This window comes from Grus americana, chromosome 2, assembly GCF_028858705.1.
Source record: "Grus americana isolate bGruAme1 chromosome 2, bGruAme1.mat, whole genome shotgun sequence".
NCBI classification, from domain to species: Eukaryota; Metazoa; Chordata; class Aves; order Gruiformes; family Gruidae; genus Grus; species Grus americana.
In genome coordinates, this window is record NC_072853.1 from 68,422,078 (window position 1) to 68,447,365 (window position 25,288).

The 25,288-nt window shown below is 44.5% G+C and overlaps 1 protein-coding gene across 1 annotated transcript in view; it reads right to left on the reverse strand.

Annotated features, from left to right (window-relative positions):
- The window catches only part of GABBR2 (gamma-aminobutyric acid type B receptor subunit 2), a 488,838-nt gene extending 466,260 nt beyond the window's left edge, over positions 1–22,578 (reverse strand). Inside the window, exon 1 of the mRNA XM_054817640.1 lies at positions 21,295–22,578. Within this exon, the coding sequence (XP_054673615.1) occupies positions 21,295–21,609 (315 nt within the window). The 5' untranslated portion in view covers positions 21,610–22,578. The remainder of the gene's footprint in view (positions 1–21,294) is intronic.
- Between the last annotated feature and the right edge of the window lie 2,710 nt (positions 22,579–25,288).

The window sequence follows — 25,288 nt, forward strand, 5'->3', positions numbered from 1 at the left end:
ATAGATGGTACCTAAAAGTGAAAGACATTTTTAAAAGATTGCGTATGCAGAAAAATGAATAAACTTCAATTGTGATGCAAAACCAAACTGTTTAATCTTTCAGTGGAACTACTCAAATCAGTCAAGTGGTCTGACCACCTCTTACTTTGAAAGAAACCCTAGTTTACCTGTCCTGACACTGTATTAGTTGTCCAGCAGTTTGTCATTCTTGGAGCAGTTTGTGAGGCTGCCACACTGCAGCATTAGCCTAGCTGCAAATGATCCAGAACTTCACAATTTTTATGTTAATTGCTTGCCTTCAGAAGCAAAACAAGTCCCTGCATTGTTTTATCTCTGGTTTACAGTGAGGTAGGAAAATTGCACGATGTGTCTGAGAATGACAGCAGAATGAAGACATCACTGGTGGTATTTCTTTAGAGGCTGACTGCACAAGTCACAAATAAAAATCATGTAAATTGCTCCAAGAGCAAAAGTATTCACCAGAGACTTGGATTCATTCAAACACAACACACCGGCATAAAAACTTGTGCTGCAGTTGCCCTAAACAAAATGCACTAATTCTTCCAGAATCTGATTATTCTGACGGATCTCCATTTTCATTTTAGAATCCGAAAAGACGCATTTTATGAAACTTTTACAATAAAGATTACAAAAGATATATCTGTGTAGAATTTCACACAAGCAAAACGTCCCTGAGAAGACATGAGCAGGGAGGTGCAGAACAGGAGCAAGTGATTTTGTGAAGAATTTTGCAAGGGGTTTTCATAGAATCATAGAACCATAGAATGGTTTGGGTCGAAGGGACCTTAAAGACCATCTAGTTCCAACCCCCCTGCCATGGGCAGGGACACCCTCCACTAGACCACGTTGCCCAAAGCCCCATCCAATCTGGTCTTAAACACTTCCAGAGAGGGGGCATATTCATATTATTAGAAACAGTAAATCCCAAACATTGAATTTTTCCACAAAAGAGAATTCTGCAAATAATCCATTTTGTGTTGACTGACATGTTTGATTTTCATCAAAACAGTAATTTAAATTTTGACTTTTTTTATTTTGAATTTTAATGTGCAATATAGTTCAAAACTCTCTACCATCTCAATTGAAACTAATTTTGAAAGGAAAATATAATCTCACGTAAATTCAAAAATTATGTCAAGTCTATATCTAAACTATCCTTCCTTTGGCTTTTGAAATTAAGGCTTGGTGATAGTAATGTGATTTCACAGTCCTTGTGATTTGGAAAGAAACTGCACTCTACTTGAATAGTTCACAATTTTCTCCTTATGCAAGAGTTAAAAGCAAGACCAGAGCGCAGGATATGTCTCCCCAGCATCACAAAATTTCATCTATGATGAAGCTATAAACGGGGAGGCATACCCGTGCCACAGCCATGCCCCGCGTGGCAGCAGCAAGCCGCCGGGGTGCCCACAGGGGTGGCACGGAGGAGCTTCCTGGTCTTCAGCGCTGCTGCCACCACCCCGGTTCCCAGCACGCGATATGGCTTTGCTGACCTGGTTTCCAGGTTTTCTGGCTGGACATGAGAGACCAAAGAAGGATTTTTTGGAACCGATAAAGATGAGGGTGGTGGGAAGTGAGTTCTCTGGACTGTCTGCTGAAATCCCACCGAAAGCCGGAGGTGATGGAAACGCATTGTTACTACAGCTTTTTACATTAAAATTCCCACAGACATCTAGGGTCGGCTCTAGCTGATGCAATACAGATCTCCACATAGGAGACATCTACATCTATACTAGCCAGCTGAGGCTCCCTTTATACTTCACAGAGAGAAATAAACTTTCTCTAGGATGCAATTCTTTTTACCTTAAAATAGTCACCTAAAATAGGTCAGATGAATCTTTCCACATAGAAGTGCCTACTCCTTGACGGTATGGGAAAACCCACCACACTAGTTGAAGGGAGATATCCCCAGCCCAGACCTCCAAAGCCAGGTCAGATGAAGCCCAGTCCTAGCAGAGCCCTTCTGCCCTGGATGTGCCTGGATGTGCCCCGGCTTCGCAGCACCAAACCCCTCTCCTGGGTTGTCAGCCCTCGCTGGAGCCACCAACCAATGCCTCTGCTCAGATTCCTTCTGGCTCGGAAGCCGTAACGGGAAAACAAAAAATGCCAAGCCCAAACAATTTTTCTCACACCATATGCCTGCATATACACTATTGATATATGTAAGGTACGTTATACCGAGGAACTACAAAGACCTGAAATAAATGGTGACACTGAGAAGACAGAGTAAAAAGACAGAATCACATCAATGAATAACAGACCGAGTCCTTTAGGGTCAAAAGGTAGGAAAGGCTACATTTCTTTTCGCTGTATGAGAATTAGCTCCAGTAACATTTAGAAAGGGTTAACGTACAAGGCAACTGTTGTGTACCCTTTGTACATCTCTGAACCTCTGCTGCACTCAAAGGTGAATTAGAATAAAACTGAAACTGGATACTTTTCATGGCAGTTCAAAAGAATAGCTTATAAGAAATATAGCCAGGCTCATCTCCTTACTCTTTTTCTTAAATATATGATTTAGAAAACAAAAAGCTATTGCTAGTAGTAATAGTAAAGACTTTTTTTGGGGGAAAAAAATACAGACAACAGAACACCTTTTCTCCTTGTTTTCAATTAGACAGTTCTAATAATAGGCATAGTGATATGACAGTTTAGGAAAGCTAAAATTAGCATTTGTCAAGTATTTTATGGTTTACAATTTTCATGCCTACGACAATGTATTGAGAAACTGTATTCTCTAAGAGGCAAAATACAATACCTTGCTCATGTGAATGTTAGATGTCAAGAACTGTTTTATCAAACACATGGTCTTCTAATAACTTCACAGGACACCAATTTACATAAGTTTTCCAAAATGTCTTGTCCAGTCTTTACCAAACATCGACTTTTTGAATGACAAGATGCTTTTGTTTCCTATGCCTGCCCTGGCAGATGGTTTCATAGGGCATCTCAGAAGGCACGAATGTACAAGGTGGAGTTACAGATCATATGCAATGAGTTGCGCACATGAAAACCAATAGCTCTTTTTTCTTGTTTATTAAATAATACTCAAATTAATGTGTTGTAGGTTAATGCCATTGCAAAATGTCTATTTTTTTACTTGCTTTTAAGTAGAAATTCCTGTATATGTGCAATCCAAACAGCTTAGCACGATGCTTCAGTTTACTGCATCTTGAGCCTGAAGAACAATTTTTTTTCTTATTTAGGTAGGATAAGAAAACAAGCACACCTTGAAATTTTCACTGTAGAAATAATTTGCTTATCAATGTCACATTCAGTGACTGTTGCATTGCTGTTTGGTTTTGGGTTTTTTTGAATAAGCACATAAAGGTATGCCTTAAATAAGCTGACACACAGCTATCATGTTATTGTGTCATTCCGTTACAAAGGAACCAGTTTATTACCAACGTAAAGACAACCAGCCTTTAAGTCAGATGGGGACATGTTGTATCATCCCTGTCAGAGACAATATACATTAGGATAGACTCAGCCAAGTGTCAACAAGCAATCTGAGTGCAAATCAGCACTCCTCAGAAAACCCCAGTGGTAGAGTTAAGTCTATTTGTATGCTCAAGCCATGTCCCAGTTACGGCATGTGAACATTTCCTGTTAACATCATCGCTAACCAAAGCACTGGCTTCACAGTCCTTGTATTGGCTACTAGCTCACAGAAAACTAGTTAAGAACAGAAGAGTAACTTTGAAGGACCAAAATACTGTTCTTTATCCACCAGTAAAACTAGTTTTAGATTTGCCTAAGCCTGTAAGAATCCACCAGCCTGGTCACCATAAGGATGGTATAGAAGGAGAGCCTCCAGATGTCAAGCCATACGGTGAAATGCAGAAATAAAGTGATACGCAGACAGCTCAATTACGCTTACCTGCCCACCCCCACGCGTAAAAATCTCAAGGGCACAAATTCCCCTACTATGCTAAAAAGCTGCTCCATGGTTGGATTCACAAAAAAGGCAGTTTTTCTGCCTTCCCACACCTTTTGTCCAACACATCGGGGATTAGGGCTCTCCACACAACCCAAGTTCAGCCCTGGTTCAGTTAGAAAGGGGAAACACATCACACCCCTCTCCAAGATGCCCCTGCTTGGGGTGGCTGGAAAAGAGGGAAATAGCAGTCCTGTTAACACTGTCCTTCTGGTATAAATAAATAAACAAACATTGCAGACATTGATGTACCATTTGAGGGATAAGCAGCCATCTACCAAACCAGAAGATCGTTTTCACTCGCTTGCTCTTCATTCTCAGTGAATATTTAAGCATTTTTTTTACATGGAAGTGCTAAATCATGAGTGTTCAAGGGATTCCCACTTCCAAGGAATTGACAATATGGTAATTAGGAAATGCACGTTAAATTATGGGAGACCTGAAAGAAATCAGTCAAAGAATGCATTCAGTTCTCAGCTCAGTGCCAAAGCCACCAGGCTATAAAGTACTCTGCTGAAGAAAGTTTTCTCAAAGACTCCTGCCGAAACAGCTTCATTTAATACAAAGAATTCAGACAGTTCTTGCAAGAGTGTTCTCTTTGCCTCAGAGTTACCATTCGCATTCTGGAATAGTGACAGCTTAATTAGTTGAAATAAAACAGCAGGAAAGCAAAAGACTGAGAACCCTCCCCAAAACGCCCTACCGTGCAGTAGGGCAGAGCTCTCTCACAGGAGGCACAGGAGGCAGAGGACGTGGATTCAAAGCCCCTGAGGCCCAGCACGGAGGTCAACCCTGCTCCCCTGTGCTCATGAATGAAGCTACAACGCTGTTTAAGCCCTGTGCAACATCACATCTCAGGTGACATGATCTCTTTACATTTCCTATTTCAGCAAAAGCAATACAAATATTTTTTGATGTAACTTTTCTCTCTTCCAAGTTAACTATGCCAAAAAGTCAATTATCTGTCCCATTCCTGAAAAATCTCACATCCAAAGAGCCAATCATCTATATTTTCTACTTAAAAGAAAGTTAATTGAAAGGTTGTATAAGGCCATGTATGGGAGATCTGAGCTCCCAACATTAACAAACAGAAACAGCTCTCTTGCACCCATACTGCCCCTGCGAAATGATTAAATCCAAGGACCTCTGTAGCTTGTCTGTAGTCAGTACTTAAAACTCAAGACTGTGCTCTCTGCTCTCAGAACCAGGAACTAAAATCAGAAATCGTAAAGCCTCACATCTGGTTAATCTCTTACAAGTCATCATGACATGTCTTTTTCCAAGGGTTGATACAAAAAGATAATTACAGATTACTTTGATATTAAAATTAAAATTGTAGAGGTCAGTGCGACAGAGCCGAAGTTCTGCAATTCAACTCTATTGAAAGTTTATGTGGGGAAAAAATATTTTGGAGTTGCTTCTAGAATTGGAAACAATGTAAACACAATTAACAAATAAACATCCACCTACATCCCCCCAGCCCCAATGAAACAGTATTAAAAGCACTGAATCTGAGCAAATACCAGTAGGTTTTAATTGCTGCCCACTTAAACTCACATCCACGCTTTCCAGTTATTTAAGCTGAAACGTTACAGCTCTCTTCATCTTTTTACATGACAAACTAAGACGTACACATTTTTCAGGGCTGCATATCTATAATTACATTTCCAGTAGGAACTTATAAACAAATAAATAAAACAGCGAACTGTATTGAAAGTAATTTACAAGACAGACATTTTCTTAGTGAGTATATGCACTTGATGGATTTGCGTTACATTGTTCAACATGGAAGCCATCCTCAACTAACTTTATAGCATATGGAATCACGTTTGTTATATGTTAAGCACTTCAAAAATTACACATAAGTGCTTATGAACCAAATGCACAATTAAAATTACATTAGAATTTCTACCTTGGATTATTTTCTAGAGCTTCAAAAGAAGACATATAATACCTTCTTCCCATTATATAATGCAAGTGCAACTGTTATTGGTGTAATAATGTCAAACTTTTATAGCTTAATCATAACAATATAGTCCATGCTTAAAGGTTTATAGATAAGCAAATATGTTTAGATGCACTATTTTGCAGCTTCCAAATATTAAGTAGTTTACTACTGTATACAGAGTGTGTATCCACATATGCATGTACGCGTGTGTGAGTCTGAGGGCATCAGCTCCACGACGCACCTCAGATGAGGGAGACAGAAGTTCAAATCAGTGCAAATCTCCCTAAGTACAGGTTTACAGTCCCAGATCACCCTGACATGTGAGTCCCTCCTCTTGATTTTGTCACATTTGTCTTGGTCAGCCTAAAAGACAGGCCTTAGAAATTAATTCTCTTGATTTAATTTCCGCACAGAAGACATAGAGATATCTCAGTCCTAGAAGAAAAGGTGAAAAGCACAGCTTTTCTCAAATTTGAAAGTATTAGGGTGACAGATATCACCTCAATACTCTTTATACCTAGCTCCTCAGAACCTTCACCTCTCCATCGGCCCTTAATTTTTCCCCGAACCAGCAAGCAAGGCTTTACAGAGGCAAACGCTCTGCTCCGATGGCACAGCACAGACTTCTCTCCTGCTCACACAGAGGGAGAAATAAAAGGCGGTGATCTATAGAGCTGGCACCAGAGAAGGCAGGAAGAGCAAGGCACAGCAGACAGTGCAGAGGAACAGAGCAACTCAGCAAGCCATGGATTTGGGAAATACTTTCTGGGTACCTCTGAAACACCTGAAGAGCCATAGACGTTTGCCATCCCTCCTAATTCGCGTGCTCTTTATTCCTGCTTCTAGGACCAACAGGGCACGATTGCACTGCAAGATCCCCCTCATAGCCAAGCATCCACCTAACAGCCCAAACTTTTCCGGACAGCCATGTTTGCCGTAATTCCCAGGAAGGGATTCGCTCACAAGCTTTCCAAAGCACGCTCATCATGGAGGAGGCTCAAACATTACACAACTCTACACCTACGTCCATTTACCTGCGTGTCGTGGAACGATACCTGGAGTTCATAGTTCTTCAGCATCCATGAATGCCTGTACAAATGTTTCAAGGCTAAATGGACAGCGGGCAGCACGCCTGCTGTTAGGTTTCTCCGATCAATCAGGCAGCTGGTGGGTGAAAGCCCGAGAAGAGCGAGGCGAGTGCGATCCAGTTCCTCAGAGTACCTGATCATTAGTAACACAAACAGCACCAGCACGACTAGTTTCCAGTTCCAGAAAACCATCTTTCTTGGTGCTTTTCTCTTTTTTCCTTCCCTTCCCCTGCAGCCCACATCCCTGAAGAACAGGCCTTAGATTCCCCGGTTGCCCGACATTTTGCAGCTTTCCTTTGCTTCAGTCAGCTGTGTCCCTCTAAGAAGGGAGCTAATTGTTATTAAAGGATAAAGACCTCTCTACGGCTGGCTTTTCCAATTTGGACAGTAATCCAGCTCACAGCAGTGCTGTGAATCAATACTTCACAAGAATAATCTCTAGGCAAAGTGCTCTGCCAAGTCTAATTTTAAACATGTGTCATTTTAAACATTTCTGTAGCAGAAATACTCATCCATAGGTGACAAATCAATACACAAACCAGTACGATTCCTTTGAAAATGGATATTCTAGGGATTGATCGAAGTGGTTGCATACTGAACTCATATTTGCAGCAATCTGTACAGCACTGGGTTGGAAGATGGCTTCAGTTTGTTTTATCTTGCACGTATCACATTTTCAATTGGCTTCATACAGACCAAACAAAGAATATTCAGTCTTGAGTATTGACAATATTTTCTATACTGCTAGCACAAAAGCTACATCAGCTCAAAGATGTATATGCTCTGCCTGATTCTGCTTTGCTCAGAAACCCTGTGCTTCCCTTATAATCAGTGTGAGTTCTGAGCATATACAGAATTCAGGCCCGTTCCTCCCATGTACAGTCACATAGCTTTTGACAGGCATTTCACATATTGTCGTAGCTAGCTAAGGAATTTCATCACACTATTTGCAGTTTTCCGAGTAATACGCCAGGCTACGGAATGGAACGGATGCTGTGCATGCAGAAGTGCAGAGAAAATAGTAATGCTGGAGAAAATCTTCTTTGCCGCAGGATAACAAAACTCACCAGGGCGAGAAGGGAATGTGTATGGGACCACCGCACCAGAGAAGAACCTGCACCTCTGTCCCCCAGCGCTCACAGCCTACCTCAGCCCTCAGGCAAGCACCATCCTCCCTGTCCCCTTCACAGCAGCAATGCCGCTCTACTCTGGTGTAAGCAGCCGCCCTCGGTGGGTTGGGATCTTCCTTCCTTCCATTCAAGCAGCCAGCTCTCCCCATGCACAGAAAGCCCCCCACACCTACTGGGATGCTGTCATAGGCAAGGGAGGGAAATGGAAGAGCCAAGCCCAGGGGCAGGGAGGGAAGAACATCTGGCCTGGAAGATGCTTGTTTGTCCAAGAAGGAAAAAAGCTCTGATTTTCAGTGTAGTGTCATTATACACGCAGCTGAATAGCAAATTGTTTTGCCATCTTGTGGAAATTCAAGATTTCAAAAGAAATGCCCTGTGCCAAGCTGGGACGGAAACCCAAAACCTCAAAGGTTTTCATGACTCAACAATCTGAAAGAAAAACAAATGGAAGGGCTCATAGGCAGAAGTTTGATATGGTATAAATCAAATTTGAAATTATATGTTCAGAGCTTGGCAATTTATTTTGTGAATAGTTGAAATTTCAAAACAAAGTATTAGCTTGCTGCAGAAAGTAAGTGTGGGGTTTTTTTTTAATTTTAATTTTCAAAACACAGTGTTCCAGGTCAATAAATTATTTTGAAATTGATGTGCAACTAAAAAGCTTCTACAGAAAATCTCCAAATAAAGTCTAATTATAAATACTCTCATTTGTAATTACAATCTATATATTGCATGACACGAGGGCATGGAAGTAAATAGATAAATAGAAGTAAAAAGAGCAAAGTAATATTCAATAAAGAAGCAATAAATGTCTGCCTTGGGCCCAGCAAATAGCCCCAAGCAGGAGCTACGCTCAATTTATTACTAACTGTCCACAGTGACTCTTCTGCCAACTCACTTGTACAACTGGATGGACAAGAAAAGAGCCCAATCTATTATTATGCCTCTCCATGCGTTCCTGGACACAAACATGAGGTGAAATAGAAATATCTGATGCATAACTCTTGCTTTTCTTCGTCACTGTTGCCTATAGTCAGAAAGCAGCAAGGCTGTACGGAGCCCTTCGTGCGGGGATGGAGCTATTGCTTTTCTTCCTGTACAAGGCTATGCCCAAATCAAATGCAGCAGGGTCAAAATTTATTATGGGAATTCCCTAGATTGAGAAATTTAGCACATTAGCTGGGCACAACACTAAGCAGGAAGCACACTCTGGTAGCACAGTCCAGCATTGCAACAATTTAACACAACGACTTCATAGGTATTTTCTGTTGCTTAGTCTTATGATTCTAGAATGTGATTATTGAAAACATAATTTTTAAACATTTTTTAAACTCAGGATGAAATTATTCCCTGAGCAGAGGGCCAGTGCAGGCCAAGATGTTGCTTAAATCCCATTTAATACCTTTCTTAGAGGCTTAAACAGGATTTTGTTGGTGAATAGTGTTTGGACCAGCCTTCTTTACCAGCATTATTTCAGCATTGACTACACTAAGGAAAAGGAGGGGAGGAAAACGGGAGGCATTCATGCTGGTGGACTGCAGCAGCTAAGGTGCTCTGAAGTGCTCTCTTCCCATGCCTAAATCTTATCACCAACTAAGCAGGAACATGGGGCTCCATGAGTCAGAGCTTTGGCTCATATTTAGGTAACAAAAGTGTGGTTTGAATATCCCGTGTTCAAAAACCAGATCTGCCACCACGCCTCATTCAAGCCCAGTTGCCCAACCAATGGCTTTAAATTCATGAGAGCGCAATGGTGTGTCAGAGGCTATGAAATAATTTTCAGTACCATGTGGTACTGAGGGAGCATCGCCTCATTCTACAGATACATGATTGGTTTCAACCTAGACCAGTCTTTTCTCCTCCTTGTGCTACTTTTGGGTCTCCTCAGCAATGCTGCGTTTAACCCATGCCTCGCAAAGGAACAAACAAGATCATGTACTAGTGCAGCCTCATCTTACTTGCTTCCTTAAAATCTGCTTCCTGACAGAAACATTTAATATCTAACCAGATATAGTATTTTTATTGCTAATTAAACCTGCAATACTTGTGTCAAAACGTGCCCATATGTTTTCATTTTGACAAAAAAACCCTAGCCATGTTTGCCATGCACGTGATGGATCATACAGGTATAATTTTCAGGTTTAGAGTAACATCTCCTGAGGCTTAATACCTACAAAAGCACATTGTTATGCCCCTGTCACACATATGAAGATAGAATCTTTCAACTGAGTTTACTCGACACCCTCAGAATTTACTACCAAAACATAACAATTGTGAAATCTTCATCTGCTAAATCAACTCACTGCATCTTACATGCATTTCTCAAATGTGAAGCTGAATTTCCACAATTATTTGAAACAGTAATAATTTTGACACTTGATTTCAGTTTCAGAAAATTTCATTTCATTTTAAACCCTGCCTTCCCCACTATTTTGGGAGGCTTTACCAAATTGTTCTTCTGCATGGTAAGGATCAATACAGCTTTTGCAAAAGCGAGCTGAAAGCCTTAGGACAGAGCTGGTGACCAGATGACTCACTGTCGGCATCTCCTTTGCGAGATCTGCACAAACTGAGTAATTTGCAGAGAGGGAAACTGTAGGAGGAAATTGTGCTCCCTTGTAGGAGAACAGTCCCTGAGAATTTAAAAAAAACCAAACAAACTTGAACACCTGGCATAAATGTATTGCCTATAGCCAATACTTTCCAAAGGCAAAAGGAGAAATCTTTTCTGTGTTGTCGTCCTTACCACATTATCCTCTGCCTTTATAGCATTTTAAATTGAGTTCTCAATCCCCTGATCTGTATTTCTGAACTGTAAATCACTTAAAGAGTTATTAGTTCATGTAAAAGGTTGACTATAGACTGTATTAACTGTGTTAAAGGCTGGCTATATATTTAAGCTACATGTCACCTCACGCCTCCCACACAGAACATCCTCCCCCTTGAGTAACACCCATTAACATTTATAGGATGTTCTAATCCCAGCCTCAAATGTTAGTTTTTTCAAAGTAGGTTATCATTCACCCCTCTTGTCCCATGTGTCTCCGATCTTGCTGCTTAATCGCTCAGTGTAATTAGAGTACAGAGCACTTGCACATCCTAAGAAACCTCGGTAATGCATTGGAAACCATTATGATTTATTTTGGATGGCAACTTCTCTTCTTACATCAAGACCAAGCCTCTACCTATGCCAAGAGCAGCTTCAATATTGAGATGCTATTATCTGCTCTAACGTGTCCCAGCTTTTTAAGTAGCCGGCTGTTCAGATAAAATTATTTACCTCCCACAGCATTACCCAAGTGACCAGGCTATCTATCTCCAACTGCTCTACCAATACTGACCAGATTTGCTTGTAGCTAGCAAGAATCTTCTGGAGAAGGCAAATGAAAATTTATTTTTGCCACAAATCCTACTGTCTCACTCCTTATATGTAGCCTGCAAATCTCATCTCTGCTTCCTTTCCCTCTTCCCCGGCATTGCAGCACAAAGATCAAATTCATTTCCTCCATTCTGAACAGAAGGCTTGAAGAAAAGAGATAAAATTACTAGTATATACAGCATCAGTGAGATTATTCCTGAAGTAATAGATCAAATTCTAGTGGCAGCACTTTGAGAATGAAGATGACAAACTGTAAACGATTCAGAAGAAAGCCACAGGAATGCATAAAAAGCTGGGGGGAAAAATGAAGAAGCTCAGTCTGTCTAGTTTAATGTTCAGAGGCGGCTTAATCTGTAACTTGCTCTATAATGGATGCAAAAAGGTTTTCTAAGAATTCCAAAGTTTCGAACTCATTGGTCAAGGAAAACACACTTTCTACCCTTCAGTAAACTATCCCCTTTAAATGAAATAACCTTTATTAGATCAGTTTAAAAGAGCTGTTTGCTGCTGTAACGGCACTAAGGGCTTCTGCTGACACTGAGATAACACCTCCCCATACCCACCAGTGACATCATTGTGCCAGCCCTATAGACCTGCCTTGAGTAACAAGGCCCTAGGGACATAGTACTGCCACTGTGACACTCCTTTTGTTTACATTGTACAAGCTGTTATTTTTGCCAAGGTCAAACATACCATTTCCAGATACATGGTAATTACAAAAATTACTATTTTTTAAATGACTAGTTTAAATACCTGTACCTTGCACATTTCTCAGCTACAAGATCTTTGAGATGCAATAATCTAATTCTAAAGTATATTTAATTCTGATAATACTGACACGGATCCTGAAAGGATCTGTACCCCAAAGGCTGAACAAAATCAGCATTTTATTCCACTAGGCAATTTGAAAGTTTAAAGCAAGTAACTATGAATGCCTTTGTTCTTAATTAAAAGTGGCAATTCTAGGTCTCCTCCTCATAGAAGCATGTTGCATTTTCATAGGTGGGCTGGCTTTCTAAAGTGCTGAGCATCCAGCAATTCCCACTGATGTTGACAGAAAATGCAAATCACTCGGTGCTTTTGGAAAGCAAATGTTCAGTTCAGGGACCTAACTTGAATTCTTTTTTTTTTTTAAAAAAAAAAAAGAAAAGAAAAAACCAACAAAAAAGAAGCAATCTGGAGCTGATACCATTAGCATTCTTCACAGCAAGAAATGAGGACCAGAGGGGAGCTTGGCTAAGTTTAAAGATCTGGAATGCAAAACTTTTTGTAACACTTTCTCTATGTAGTGGTAGCTATTGCTATTTAACTTCTTTTACTGCATTGCATAAAGTCTTCCTGCTACTAGCACATTCCTCCAAATTAGATTCTCACCAACAACATGGAATTTGCTCCTGCTTATCATCTCTAGAAAGGGAGAAAGGGAAAGGGGAAAAAAGAGAGAGTCAGCTCTCTATCTCGGTCAACCTCCTGTAAATTATTAATATTTAGGGCTCTCCGAATTCACAGGGGAGAGGGGAAAGCAAAACCCCAGGTGCTTTTATAAAACTTATATGGAAGACCCCACAGAAATGCAGAGTTTAATATTTTTATAATATATGCGTATACTAAAATATCTCTAGATGATGCTGTTAAGATACAGAGGAGTGCATGTCTGATAATCACAATGCTTGAAAAATGTTATGTGTTATATTTTGTACCACACTAAGTGTTAATCTGTCAAAAACTGTCACTTTATATAGAGTAAAAATTGTACAGAAACATATGTGTTCTTTGCCAGAAAAACATTAAATTCCCTGTGAAAGCAGGAGCAGTAAACAGTGGAAAGGAACTTAATTAACATCCCAAAAGGGGCCTCTCACAACTTGTCCCTGGAGGTTTTGGATGTAAAATGGTTACTTAGACACCTATTGTGTGTATGAATCCACAGCAGAAGCTGTGGCCTACCATAGGTAAATGGTAAATTAAAATACACAACTACTTTAAGGAAAGAAAAGATTGAACAAATATATTCTTTTAAAGATATATGGTAGTGATTCTTTAATAAAAAAAAAAATTAGATTCTGGAAATAGCTTCATCAGGCAGACAGGATGAGTTCCGCTAATGGGGATTGTGGCAAAATGGTCTTGCAAAAAAAGTGGATGCAGAGAAGAAAATGGGGTTCAGACAAGAATTCAGAAAATATTCTGCAGAACCAGCCACTCAGTGAAGGAGCACACGAATCCAGCAGACCCAGCTTGCCAAAGAAGCAAGCTCACAAGGTCTTCACATATGGTCTGTGCAGAAGGGAAGAAGACTTCCATTCCAGCAGGATCTAATCCATCAGAGCCTTTCATACAAGGCTGGATCCCCTGGATAGCCACAAAAAAAATCAGACAGCCTTGGAGCCCCTGCACAGCCCGCCTTGCCGGTGATTTCCCAGCTCCGTAGCTGGGAAGGGGTTGCAGGGAGAGTGGCACACGCAAAAGCCGGGAGCTGCCGCTCTCGCAGCATCAGCGGTTACAGGGTCAGCAGGGTTTAAGCTGGAAGTAGCAACGGACTTTTAAAGGGATTTCAAGCAAATCACAGAGAAAAATTTTCCAGGGAGGAGGATTTTGAGGGATCCCAAAGACAAGATCGGAGGGCTTTCTAAAATACATATTCTAGTTCACAGTGGAGCAGGCAGAAATCCCCAAGTGAAATACATGGCCTATATTGTAAGAGCTGGATAATCCTAATGGTTGTCTGATCTTAGAACTCGTTAATTATTTAAGAGAAGTACCATGGCCATAGTAGGAAACCTAAGTTTTCTAAGCCTATTCCTCAAACTCATGATGTTCACTTTAAAGCAATTAGTCCATTATCTGGGCCTTCATCTCTCAGGAGCCTCAGTAACAACAATTTGGACAGCCCTGCTGAATGAGCCCTTATATTCTTTGTTTTTTGTGACTATGATTTTCAGAGAGCAGGTGGATATTTGCCTTTAATTTGTTAGCTTTCATTTTCACATTTGAGAATACTTATTTGGAAAATACTATGGATAAAATTGTTTGAACTAAAGGCCGATGATAATGAAAAACTAATGGCACAGAAATTGGACATCAATCACTGACTTGGCAATGAGATGACATGGTTATTCCATCACAAGGAGAAAAAAAAAAATTTAAAAAAAGTGTTTGCCAGTCAGCATGTCCCATTTCCACTCAGCAGGCAGTATCAAGTGGCCCTCAAATCCAGCAGATCTTACCCACAGAAAAATCCTCTGCAAATACAGGAATCCCTGTCTAGCAAAGAAGACATCCCACAAGTGTCAGTGATAAGGCAAGAGGAGACACAGCATGACTGAAAATACATTCCAGCTCTTCCTAGGGGCACTACCTTCTCTAAGTCGGCGCGATGCTGTGGCTGAACCAGTTTGCTTCAGGAACCAGGCTACTGGTCCATTAATGCTGGAGCCAGGGGACCACAAAAGTACTGCAAACCTCATTTCTAGCTCAGCTAGACCTACAAATCAGAGAAGAGTGCAGCTGACTCCTGAAAAGCTTCAGGATCTGTCACTGATTTAGTTCCAGGATTCCTAGTACAAGAATAAATTCAAACCAATGTGATGTATGTGCACCGTACCCTCTCAGTTTGGAATCCCACAGTCTGAAACAGAGCTTCTGGGATATATGGGGCTGCTGCGTATCAAGTCACTTCTCCACAGGACTGAGTCACACCCATGCTGACTGGCCTCAATGTACCTCTCTGCTAGCCCCAGCTGCTCCAAAAATTATTTGAGCCTTTCCTGTGATAGCAATGGCCTCCACCTGAGTTTCATGAAAGAGCTGTTTGGCTCCCAGCCCCTGCAGTTTGCTCAACTGCATTGTTCTTCCACCATATGCCACGAAAATGTCCCTAAAGCAATGAAACTGAAAGCGGAGAACGAAGCTTGAGACACGCATGCATCGTCATGCTCAGATTATTCATATGAGATGGTGTTTTGTAGCCTGGACATGCCATGCTATTTATGTTGTCATCCCAAATAGTTATGTGTATTTAATTAAAACAATATAAATATTGCATTGACAACGTTTTGTGTTAGTGCTGTCATTAAATCTCTCTCTTCTAGCTCCTTTCTCTCCCTTTTCCTATCACAAATATTTTCTTCACAGTTATCACCAGGACATTACACCCCATCTTTTCCACAAACGTTAGTAATTCACTCTGGTCGATAACCTTATCAGAGGATAGGGCCTTCCCCCTCTGTCTTCAAAAGTAAATAGAAACTTCTGTTTGGATTTATTAAAAAAATCATTTTTCCCTGCCGATGGAGCGTGTTTGGCATTTGAATCAAAAGATTCCATAACAGTGTGTTTTGCAGCATGCATAGGATAAGTTATACATGAAATTGCAAGACATATGCCAGAAAATGATATGTTGGCTTTAATCTCTTTGCAGAGATATTTAGAGGATATACATTCTGCAGGTCTGGGATCCGCACCCAGAGGAGTGGGTGCAGTGAATACATGATTTCTCTCCTCTCCCCACCCACATCTTAGCATCAGCAGAGAAGCCAGCATAGCATTAACATAAACACTTAACTTTTAGATTATTCCCTCCAAGTTTACAAAACTCTAAAGGAAAAAGAGGTTATGTCGCAAATGGAGCCATATTACGTGAAAGTCAAAAGGGACACTGACTATTTAAAGAAATACGTCCCTTCCAAGCAGAATGTCACCAGTGAAGTAGACAGTGATCGTCATCCATACACGTAGTGTTTTGCATTTTAATGCTACACTTTTTGCATATATCAGACAGCACAAGTACTTAGTAATATTTAAAGGTAAGAAATTACCCAACTACTTCAACATATGCCAGACACAAGCTCATCTGACGATACAAGAACAAACGTCTGCCAGCTCAGTCTGCTGTAAACGGGGACCCTCTTTTAGACCCTGACGTCTCCTCTGTATTCAGCTGACTGTTTCTCTCAGATGACCACGACAACACCTTATCTGTCCCATTTTGAGCACCACTTTACCAATGAAAGTAAGGCTCCAGACAATTTAGTACTCAGAGCACTCACAAGCATGTCAGGACTCACCCCCAGAGTCCCAACTTGGCTTTGGTACACCATACTTCCCCACGCAAATCCAGCTGCTGTCAGAGTGGCTTGAATCTATGCCTCCTAAGATAAAGGGTAGAACCAACGCATCCTGTGCACTTCTCTCTTGCGGGGGGGGCCCTTGCTCCATTCTGTTAGGGCAGACTTTGTCAGATGGCAACCGGTAGCTGTTTGTCCCTCCTGGGGACCGTCAGGTGCTATTAAACACTGAGGAGTTTACTGAAAATACTTTTTTTTTTTTTTTTTTAGTCAAAGAAGAAAATAAACATAAGGTCTACTTATACTATACCTAGACTGCAACTTCTTGTCAGATAAATTAGGCAAGGCGCTTTCTACTTAATTACAGAATAGGAGAAGGCAAATATGTATTAAATGTCAATAGGTTCACATTTTCCTTTGGATTTTGCGGAGTCCTGTGCATTTTCCAGAGCTCACCCTTCTATGCTAACCTGCTATTTAAAGGTATTAGAGTGTATTATTACACAAAGATGAGATTATATCAGGATTACCACAAATTATTTGTAGTAGTTAGAGAAAATGAAATAATCTCATCCCCATAGGATGAATATTCTTTCCTCTTTGTGATAACATACCCCACTTACTTCTGGAAGATATTTTTTTTCAGCTTGTCAAGACTCGCTTTGATCTTCAGAAACAAGTGACAGAATTCTAACTTGCATGCACAGCTTTCTTGACTATACGTGTTTAGATTCAAAACAAATCCAGCCTGCCTGTGCACCACTTGCAGCACTGCTCCTACAAGAAATCAGAAAATACATTCCATATTTGAGGGAAGATGTCCAGATGTAGAAGGGCAGATATCCAACTTCCATTAAAGCCCTTGTCTTCTTCCACTATGCCTCTTCCTCTAGTTTCTGCATGGTCAGTTTTTGCCTGATGCAAATTAAATAGTGTTGAAATTGATAATATTGTCTACTAGAATGTTTAATTCCTTTATTTTAGGATTATTCTGCTTTTTTCCCTGTAACAGATGTGTGTAGGGGTGCTTAAGCAGAAATCATCTTTCCTGATTTACATGAAGTTGTGAACTACATCTAGCATATGTATGTAGAGCTTTTTATTTCATTATTTTGCAAAACATTGATTTGCATTTTCAACCAACTAAAGTTAGAATCACAGGGATAGGAAAAAGAAGAAATATTATATCATGGTTATTGATCCAAAGCCATAAACTATTAAGCACCCTTAACTTCCAGGACCTGGTCCAAGGGCCACTGGAATCAGTGAATTACTGCCAGTAATTTCAATGGGTTTTGGATGACACTCTTTACAGATGATCCCTTTATAAATTCTCTAGTTTCTAAAATATCATCACCACAAAATTTTGCCTAAGAGTCTCATCTAGAGTTTGCTCCCGCTCTCTTTGAAATGAAAAGCACAAATTAAAGTCTCTAACTTAGACTAGAGTTCTGCAAATGCCTTGACCTGAGCTTTGTTTTATTGACTGAGCCTACGTAGGAATGCCCAAATAGATAAAGACGTGCCCATGGGGTAGAAAAACAGAGTTCAGCGAACTGGATCAGGATTGCACCCCAAATAAATTTATTTAACCATCAGAAATACTCAAGACAGAAGCCTCTGCATTTTTATGTAATTGCTGTAACCTGCGGTCATGTTTTACAACAAAGATGTAATTCACACAATCACAACTGGTTGAGACATAGACTAAGGATTGTACTTCAGTGCTTCATTCAGTTTAAATGCTTTGAAAAACACCAGGGCTGCTGCTCATGTGCTCAAAGGTTAGCGCTTTCAAGTGCTGACAAACAACAGTCGAACTTAGAAGGCACACTGCAATTCTTCAGATGGTTGGTCAGAAAGTAAAGGCATTATAATGCTTCGATACACAAACCAGAAATATCAAGCAAACTAAAATACTCGGTTCAATCCTGACAGAAAACGACCTGAATGCATAATAATAATTTAAAAAAAAATCCAATTTGCTTATTTTCATTATTATTTTTCATGAGCTTTTTGTTAAAGCATTACACAAAATTGCAATGCAAACATCAGATCGCAACAATGGGAGATTTTGGAAAGACATGAGGGAAATATATGAGTTTCTGAATCACTGCCATACATAGGGAAATATATGAGTTTCTGAATCACTGCCATACATTTCCTAAGCATTAGAAATATACTACAATTATTTCTCAAGCTATTAAAAAAAAATCCCATGTGTTCAAGGCTCCACATTCTCTTTTCAAGAGCCGACAATGTCACAAGCACCTGTGAAGCTCGGAGAGGGAGAACTACTCCCTGGTCTGTGATTATGTAATGGTAAGGATCCAGGCCCTTCAGGCATATCTATTTATTGGCGACCTCAGAAAATAGGCTGAGGACCAAGTGGGCATGATGAGCCATTTACCCTTCTGCTTACCATAAGTGCACTAAAGGAATAAGGTAATGTCTGAACGGAGTGAAAAAGTTTGCGCTGCCATTATGTATTTAATGGCTACTCCAGCCATTAGTCTATTCCGTTTTGATGCGGTCAATCTAGCACTCTTCTCGAACACTAAGATATTTACTTGTCACTGTTAAGCATGCAATAATGATCCAACTGTACTGCAAGTATATATGTTCACCTGACTTAGCATTCCATAACCATCCATTTATTAATTGCTTAAAAGCATTCAAAGCTACACGGCAAGCTGGCAACATGACCCTGATTCTTTATGTCCCTAGAATACAAACCAGTAAAAATACAATTTTTAAGAAACTGATACTCATTCCAGAACAAAGAGGGCATTTTTTTCCCTGAATATTTTAATGCTAACTTCCTAGTTCAGAACCCAAAATCTGTATTAAGAACTTCAAAATATTTTGACTGCAATGAAGTGCAGCACCTTATTGATTATGATGTTACTGTATGAAGAAGGAAGATCTTGCCTAGGCTTCTATACTTCCTATGCATGTGTTATTTTTCTAACAATTACATCCACGGGAGAGATTCAAATAGAATAATGTAATGAAAACAGGATTAGGAGAACTGTGGGGTTTTTTCTAACATGTACCTCACTTTATGAAACAGGTAATGCCATTCAGAAAATCCCCCATAATTCTTTTCATTACGATTGCAGAGTTCCCTGAGATTCTTTTTTTTTTTTTTTTAAGGAAACAAACAGCTACTCCAGGCTGATCTTGCCTGTATTCCCTTTCAATATCTCAGTCTTGGTCACACAACACAACAGGATGCTGTCTCCTAAATAACATCTTCAGCAATATTGCCCTCCATGCATTTCTGCTCAGATACCTGAACAAATACTATGAGAAATTTGTGTCAGTAAGCAGCAGTCACCCTAGGAGGAGAGGTTTTTGCACTAATTTTGGGGATGGAGACACTATCACGAAGCAGTACAGCCTGTCATTGCTGCTCTCAGCTTGCTGCCCCCCGGATCCTGAGAATCGAAGGGGAGAAGACAGGGGCTTCCTTAAATTTACGGCCAGGAAGATTTTCAGTAGTCACTTGCTTTACCGGGGGTTGTCTTGGAAATGAGCACTCGGCGCTGGCATTACACGAGAAACGAGTGCCATCTTCAGGAAAGCCTCGATATTGAATCGGCACGTACCCTCCGCAAACACACGGTTATTGAAGTTGTGACCAAAACCAAACGCAGTTGGGGGTGGTTGGTGGTGGGAACCAACTTAATAAAGCCCTTCGCCTCGCTCCCTGCCTCTCTCTCTCTCTGCCAGGGGAAGGAAAGATGTTTCCCAGCACAGCACCGCGCAGGGCTCCTCTCCCAGCCCAGCCCAGCCCAGCCCGCCGGCCGGCCCCGGGGCAGCGGTCCGGAGCCGGGCACCCCGCAGGCATCCCGCCGCGCTGCCGGGCGCTCCGCGGGGAGAGGGACTGCAAATTTAACTCTTTCCGAGGAGCGCCTCCGCCCGCCCGCCCGCCCGCGCTGCCGCCCGCCGCGCACCCCCCCCCCCCCGGGCGGGCACTCAGCCGCTCCCGCCGAGCCAGCCAGAGGAGAGGGAAGAAGGGAGGTAGGGAGGGAGAGAGAGACCCGGCGAAACCTTGAGAGAGCCTCCCCGCCACCTCCTCAAGCTACGGCTGCGGCCGTTGCCCTTCGCGTCCCGGCGCTGCACGGGATACACGGGGATGGCAGCGTGTGCCCGTTGGCGGAGAGGGGGAGTAAAGTGGCCGGCGTGCATCTGTTGCTGAACGGGTAGCGGCTGGGAGAGGGATGCGGCCGCAGCTTTGCTGGGCGAGGGAGCGCCAGCGAGAGGCAGCCTTCCTCCCACCGGTGTACGTGCGTGCCAAGGGCAGCGGATCCCAGCCACCACCGAGACACCCCCGCCACCCGAGCAACCGCCCGGGCCCACCCCCCGTGCTGCAAGCGCCCTCCGTCGCGCCGGGCAGGGGCACCCCCGGGGCGACGGGGCGAGCAGCGGGGCGAGCCCCAGGTGCCGGGGGAGCCGCTCCGGATATGCAGAGCGAGCAGGATACGGCCCGCCGGCTCCACTTCCTCTCCCTCCACCGCCGGTCCCTCCGCATCTGCCGGCGGCTTGCGGGGCCGGGCGGGCAGGGCGGGCTCGGAGGCGCCGCGCACGGCCCCGCCGGCAGCCGCAGCCCCGGCCCGGGCGTCCCCGCTGCCCTTGCGCCCCGGCACCCGCAGCGCCCCGGGACTGGGCGGCGGCGCCACCCCCTGCGCCCGGCGGCGCGGGGCCCGTGGCGGTCCCTACCTCCGTGTCGTAGAGCCGCAGGTCCAGGAAATAGGGGTTGAGGAGGGACTCGTTGCGGATCTGATCCATGGCCAGCTGCACGGCGGGCAGCACCCCCCGGCCGATCTTGCTCTTCTGGTCCTCCTCGGACTGGCTGAGCGGCATCAAGCCCATGATGGAGATCGGCGTGGTGGCGTTGGGGGGCAGCCCGGCCGCCCCCCGGGAGCTGCCCCGCGACCAGCCCCAGCCCGGCGGCGCCCAGCCCAGGCACAGGAGCAGCAGTAGCATGGCAGGGTTGGAGGTGGCAGCGGCCGGTCTCCGCTGAGAGGGATGCATGCTGCTGGATGGGGGGGAGGAGGAGGAGGAGAAGGACTGGGGGGGGGGGGGGACGGGGACGGACAGAGCGGCGGAAGGGAGCCGAGCCCCTCTCAGTCCGGGCGCATCCCCCGGCGGCAGAAGCCAACGCGAGAGGAAAAGAGCCGCCTCTCTCTGCTTCCCCGGGAGCCTCGGGGTCTCTTCTCTCTTCTCTTCCCCCCCTCCCCTCCCCTGGCAATAATCCTTCTGGCAATGGCGCCTACTCCTTCCCAGGTCTGCCAGCTGCAACCACCAGGAGCAATAAATAAATAAATAAACCCCACCACCACGCACACACAGACACACTCCCCACCAGCCTCCTCCTCCTCTCTCCCCGGCGGCAGAGCAAAGGAGCGGGACCTGCCTCTGCCTCCCCGGCTGCTCTCCCCCCCCCCTTCGCTCAGGGAGGGACAGCACCTCTCAGGCGCGGAGGGGGGGCCCGAGCAGCCCTCATTGAACACCTCCCTCCTTCCCCCTCCTCCTCCTCCAAAAGAGAAAAAAAAAAAGAAAAGGATGCTCCGGCAGAAAACGCCGAAGAGGAAAAAGCTCCCCCGTAGAGCCGAGGAGGCGGAGGAGGGGAGCGGTGCCGAGCCGGGGCGGGGGTGCTAGTGCCGCATTCTCCGGGAGCTGGGGCAGCGCAGCCGTCGCGGGCGCCCCGCGGGCCGGGCAGCCCCCGCCGGCGGCGGGAGGTGCCGCCTGCTCCCGACCTTCGGGTCGGGCAGAGCCGCCGAGCAGGATGCGGAGCTCGGGGCCGGGGGCAGAGCAAAGTGTGCGGCGGCGGGGCCGGTCCGGGCCGAGCTTCCCTCACGGCATCGGCATTCAGTGCCCGTTGGTCGGGCACCTTCTCCAGGTGGCGCCTGAACGCCAGCGCAGATGGCCGCGGGGACGCGGGGGGGTGTTTCTGTGGCCGCTGCCCATCCGCAGGCACGGGGCGGCCGGCGGGTGCCGCGGCTGCCTCCGGGCGGCGGGTGCCGCACGCCCCGGCCCGCGCTCTCCCCGCGTGGAGGCGCAGTTGCCCCACGCGCGACCCGGCACGCGCGCGCGCACACACACACACACACACACACACTGGCGCGCACACGGACCCGCTCACACGCGCTGCCCTGTGCAGGCGGGCAGGGGGCGGGCGGGCTCCGCGCACACTCCCCGTCACAGCCCTCCCTCCCCCACGCACACGCGGCACGCAAACACGCTCCCACTCCGGCTTGGTACCTCCGCCAGCCCCGCGCGCGCCCACACGCACACGCACGGCCCGGGCCGTGGCAACTCTGCGGCACGCGGGAGTCGGGCGTTTTGCAAAAGCAGAAGTCGGGGGTTTTAAACTCTGTTCCCTGCAGAATTGACGGTTTTCTGGAGCCTGGCACCGCTCGTGGCTGCAAAAAAAAATTAAGGCTGCAGCAGGACTCCGAGTTCCCCCGAGGGCTGCCACAACTCTGCGAGGAGCCTGGGGGAGGTGAGCCCTTGCCACACCTGTTCTCCCAACTTCCACGCAGTTCCTCAGCGGCCGTGGGGCACACCACACGTACTCCCCGAGGCTTTCTGCCTTGCTCCCAGCGTGTCCCCCCACCCTGGGGAACACATTCACGCTGCCCGCCCTCGACCGTGGTTTTGCAGCGTCCCTGATTAGCGAGGCGCTAATTTGCAGCCTATTGAGAAGCCCCGGGAGGTGACGCAGGTCACTCTGTGTTTCAAGGCAGGTGGATCCCACATGGGAGGCGTTACTGGCAAAATGCAAAACTTTTCTTCACCCTGCCTTAGGCACCTCTCTTTTTATACACATTCATCATTTTCCTGGAGTCACTCACAGCAAACCTTTGAAGATCAATCTAATACATCTAATTTATATCACATACGTGACAGTGGCATCTGCGATAAATCGGAAAGAATCTTCATGGATTAATAAATTCTAAGATCATTGTGATCTGACCTCGGGCTGAAAAGCCTCAACCAGTAACCTCGTAACGTTCACTGCTTTACAGCCGTTCCCTTGGAATGACATCCAGCAGTGTTGACTTAAAGACAACAGTAACGAAGAGTCCACCGCATCTCTTGATAAATCATTTCAATCATGAATTGGTTTGCTAAGAGGTGTATCTCACATTCAGTAACAATTTGTCTTATTCCAGCTTCCAACCACTGGTTCTCATCACGCCTTTAATCAGCTTAAGGGGACATAGTGATCTTCTCCCATGCACGTGCGTTAAGATTAATCACTGCATTTTACTTTTGTAAAATCATAGAATCATAGGATCATAGAATGGTTTGGGTTGGAAGGGGCCTTAAAGACCATCTAGTTCCAACCCCCCTGCCATGTGCAGGAACACCCTCCACTAGACCAGGTTGCCCAAAGCCCCATCCAACCTGGTCTTAAACACTTCCAGGGATGGGGCATCCACAACCTCTCTGGGCAACCTGTTCCAGTGCCTCACCACCCTCACAGTAAAGAATTTCTTTCTAACATCTAATCTAAATCGACCCTCCTTGAGCTTAAACCCATTACCCCTTGTCCTGTCACTACACTCCCTGATAAACAGTCCCTCTCCAGCTTTCCTGTAGGCCCCTTCAGGTACTGGAAGGCCGCAATTAGATCTCCCCGGAGCCTTCTCTTCTCCAGGCTGAACAACCCCAACTCTCTCAGCCTGTCCTCACAGGAGAGGTGCTCCAGCCCTCTGATCAGCTTCGTGGCCCTCCTCTGGACTCGCTCCAACAGCTCCATGTCTCTCCTGTACTGGGGCCCCCAGAGCTGGACGCAGTACTCCAGGTGGGGTCTCACAACAGCGGAGTAGAGGGGCAGGATCACCTCCCTGGACCTGCTGGTCACACCTCTTTTGATGCAGCCTATTCCTGTAAAATAATTAGACCGACTTTCCCTCACCTCAGGAATTGTTCTCGGAGGCATTTCCAAGGCGCCTCTCCTTTTTCCACTGGATGTGTGAATTGGCCCTTCTGACTCCATAACCTGCCAGGACTGGGCCACCAGCGGCAACCTCAGCAGCTCCCTGGGCACCAGCTGCTTCTGAGGGCCGGGCAGGTCGGGAGAACTAATCCCTATAGGAAAACCAGCCAGTTTGTTGTCCTGGTGGCACTACCTCTCTATGGAATAGTCTACACTGTGTTTTGGGTCCGTTCTGCCTAAAAACATGACTTACTTCTTTGCTCCTGTGCATCGGATCTTGCATTAGGATAAATCAAACTATGATGTGCTTTATTTGTACAAGTGACCTGTCCAGCAGTTTGTCACCTGCAAACTTATCGGTAACTTATTTTCCTCCAGAAAATTGCTTATCATGACACCAGAAATAGATCTTCCTAGGATGGCAACAGGAATAGGTACCATATTGATTTTGTTTAATGCAATTTTTAATCAGAATTTCATATGCTAAATGATGTTTCACCATGCTCAACCTGATCTGCAATAGATATCAAGTTTGTCAAAATCTGTTTCACAGAAAATCATTCTTCACTGCTTCCTTCTATCCGGTACTTGGCTACCAGGATTACAGGTGTTTGGGTTATCATTTTACAATATTGGCACTATATTAACACATGGACTCACACTGTATCTGGAATGTCATCAGCTTTTTTTTTTTAAAAGCAATTTCCCAGTTTTTGAGAGCTCAGTCTTTCTGAAAGAAAGCTTGAGTCCACGTTACGTGGTTCA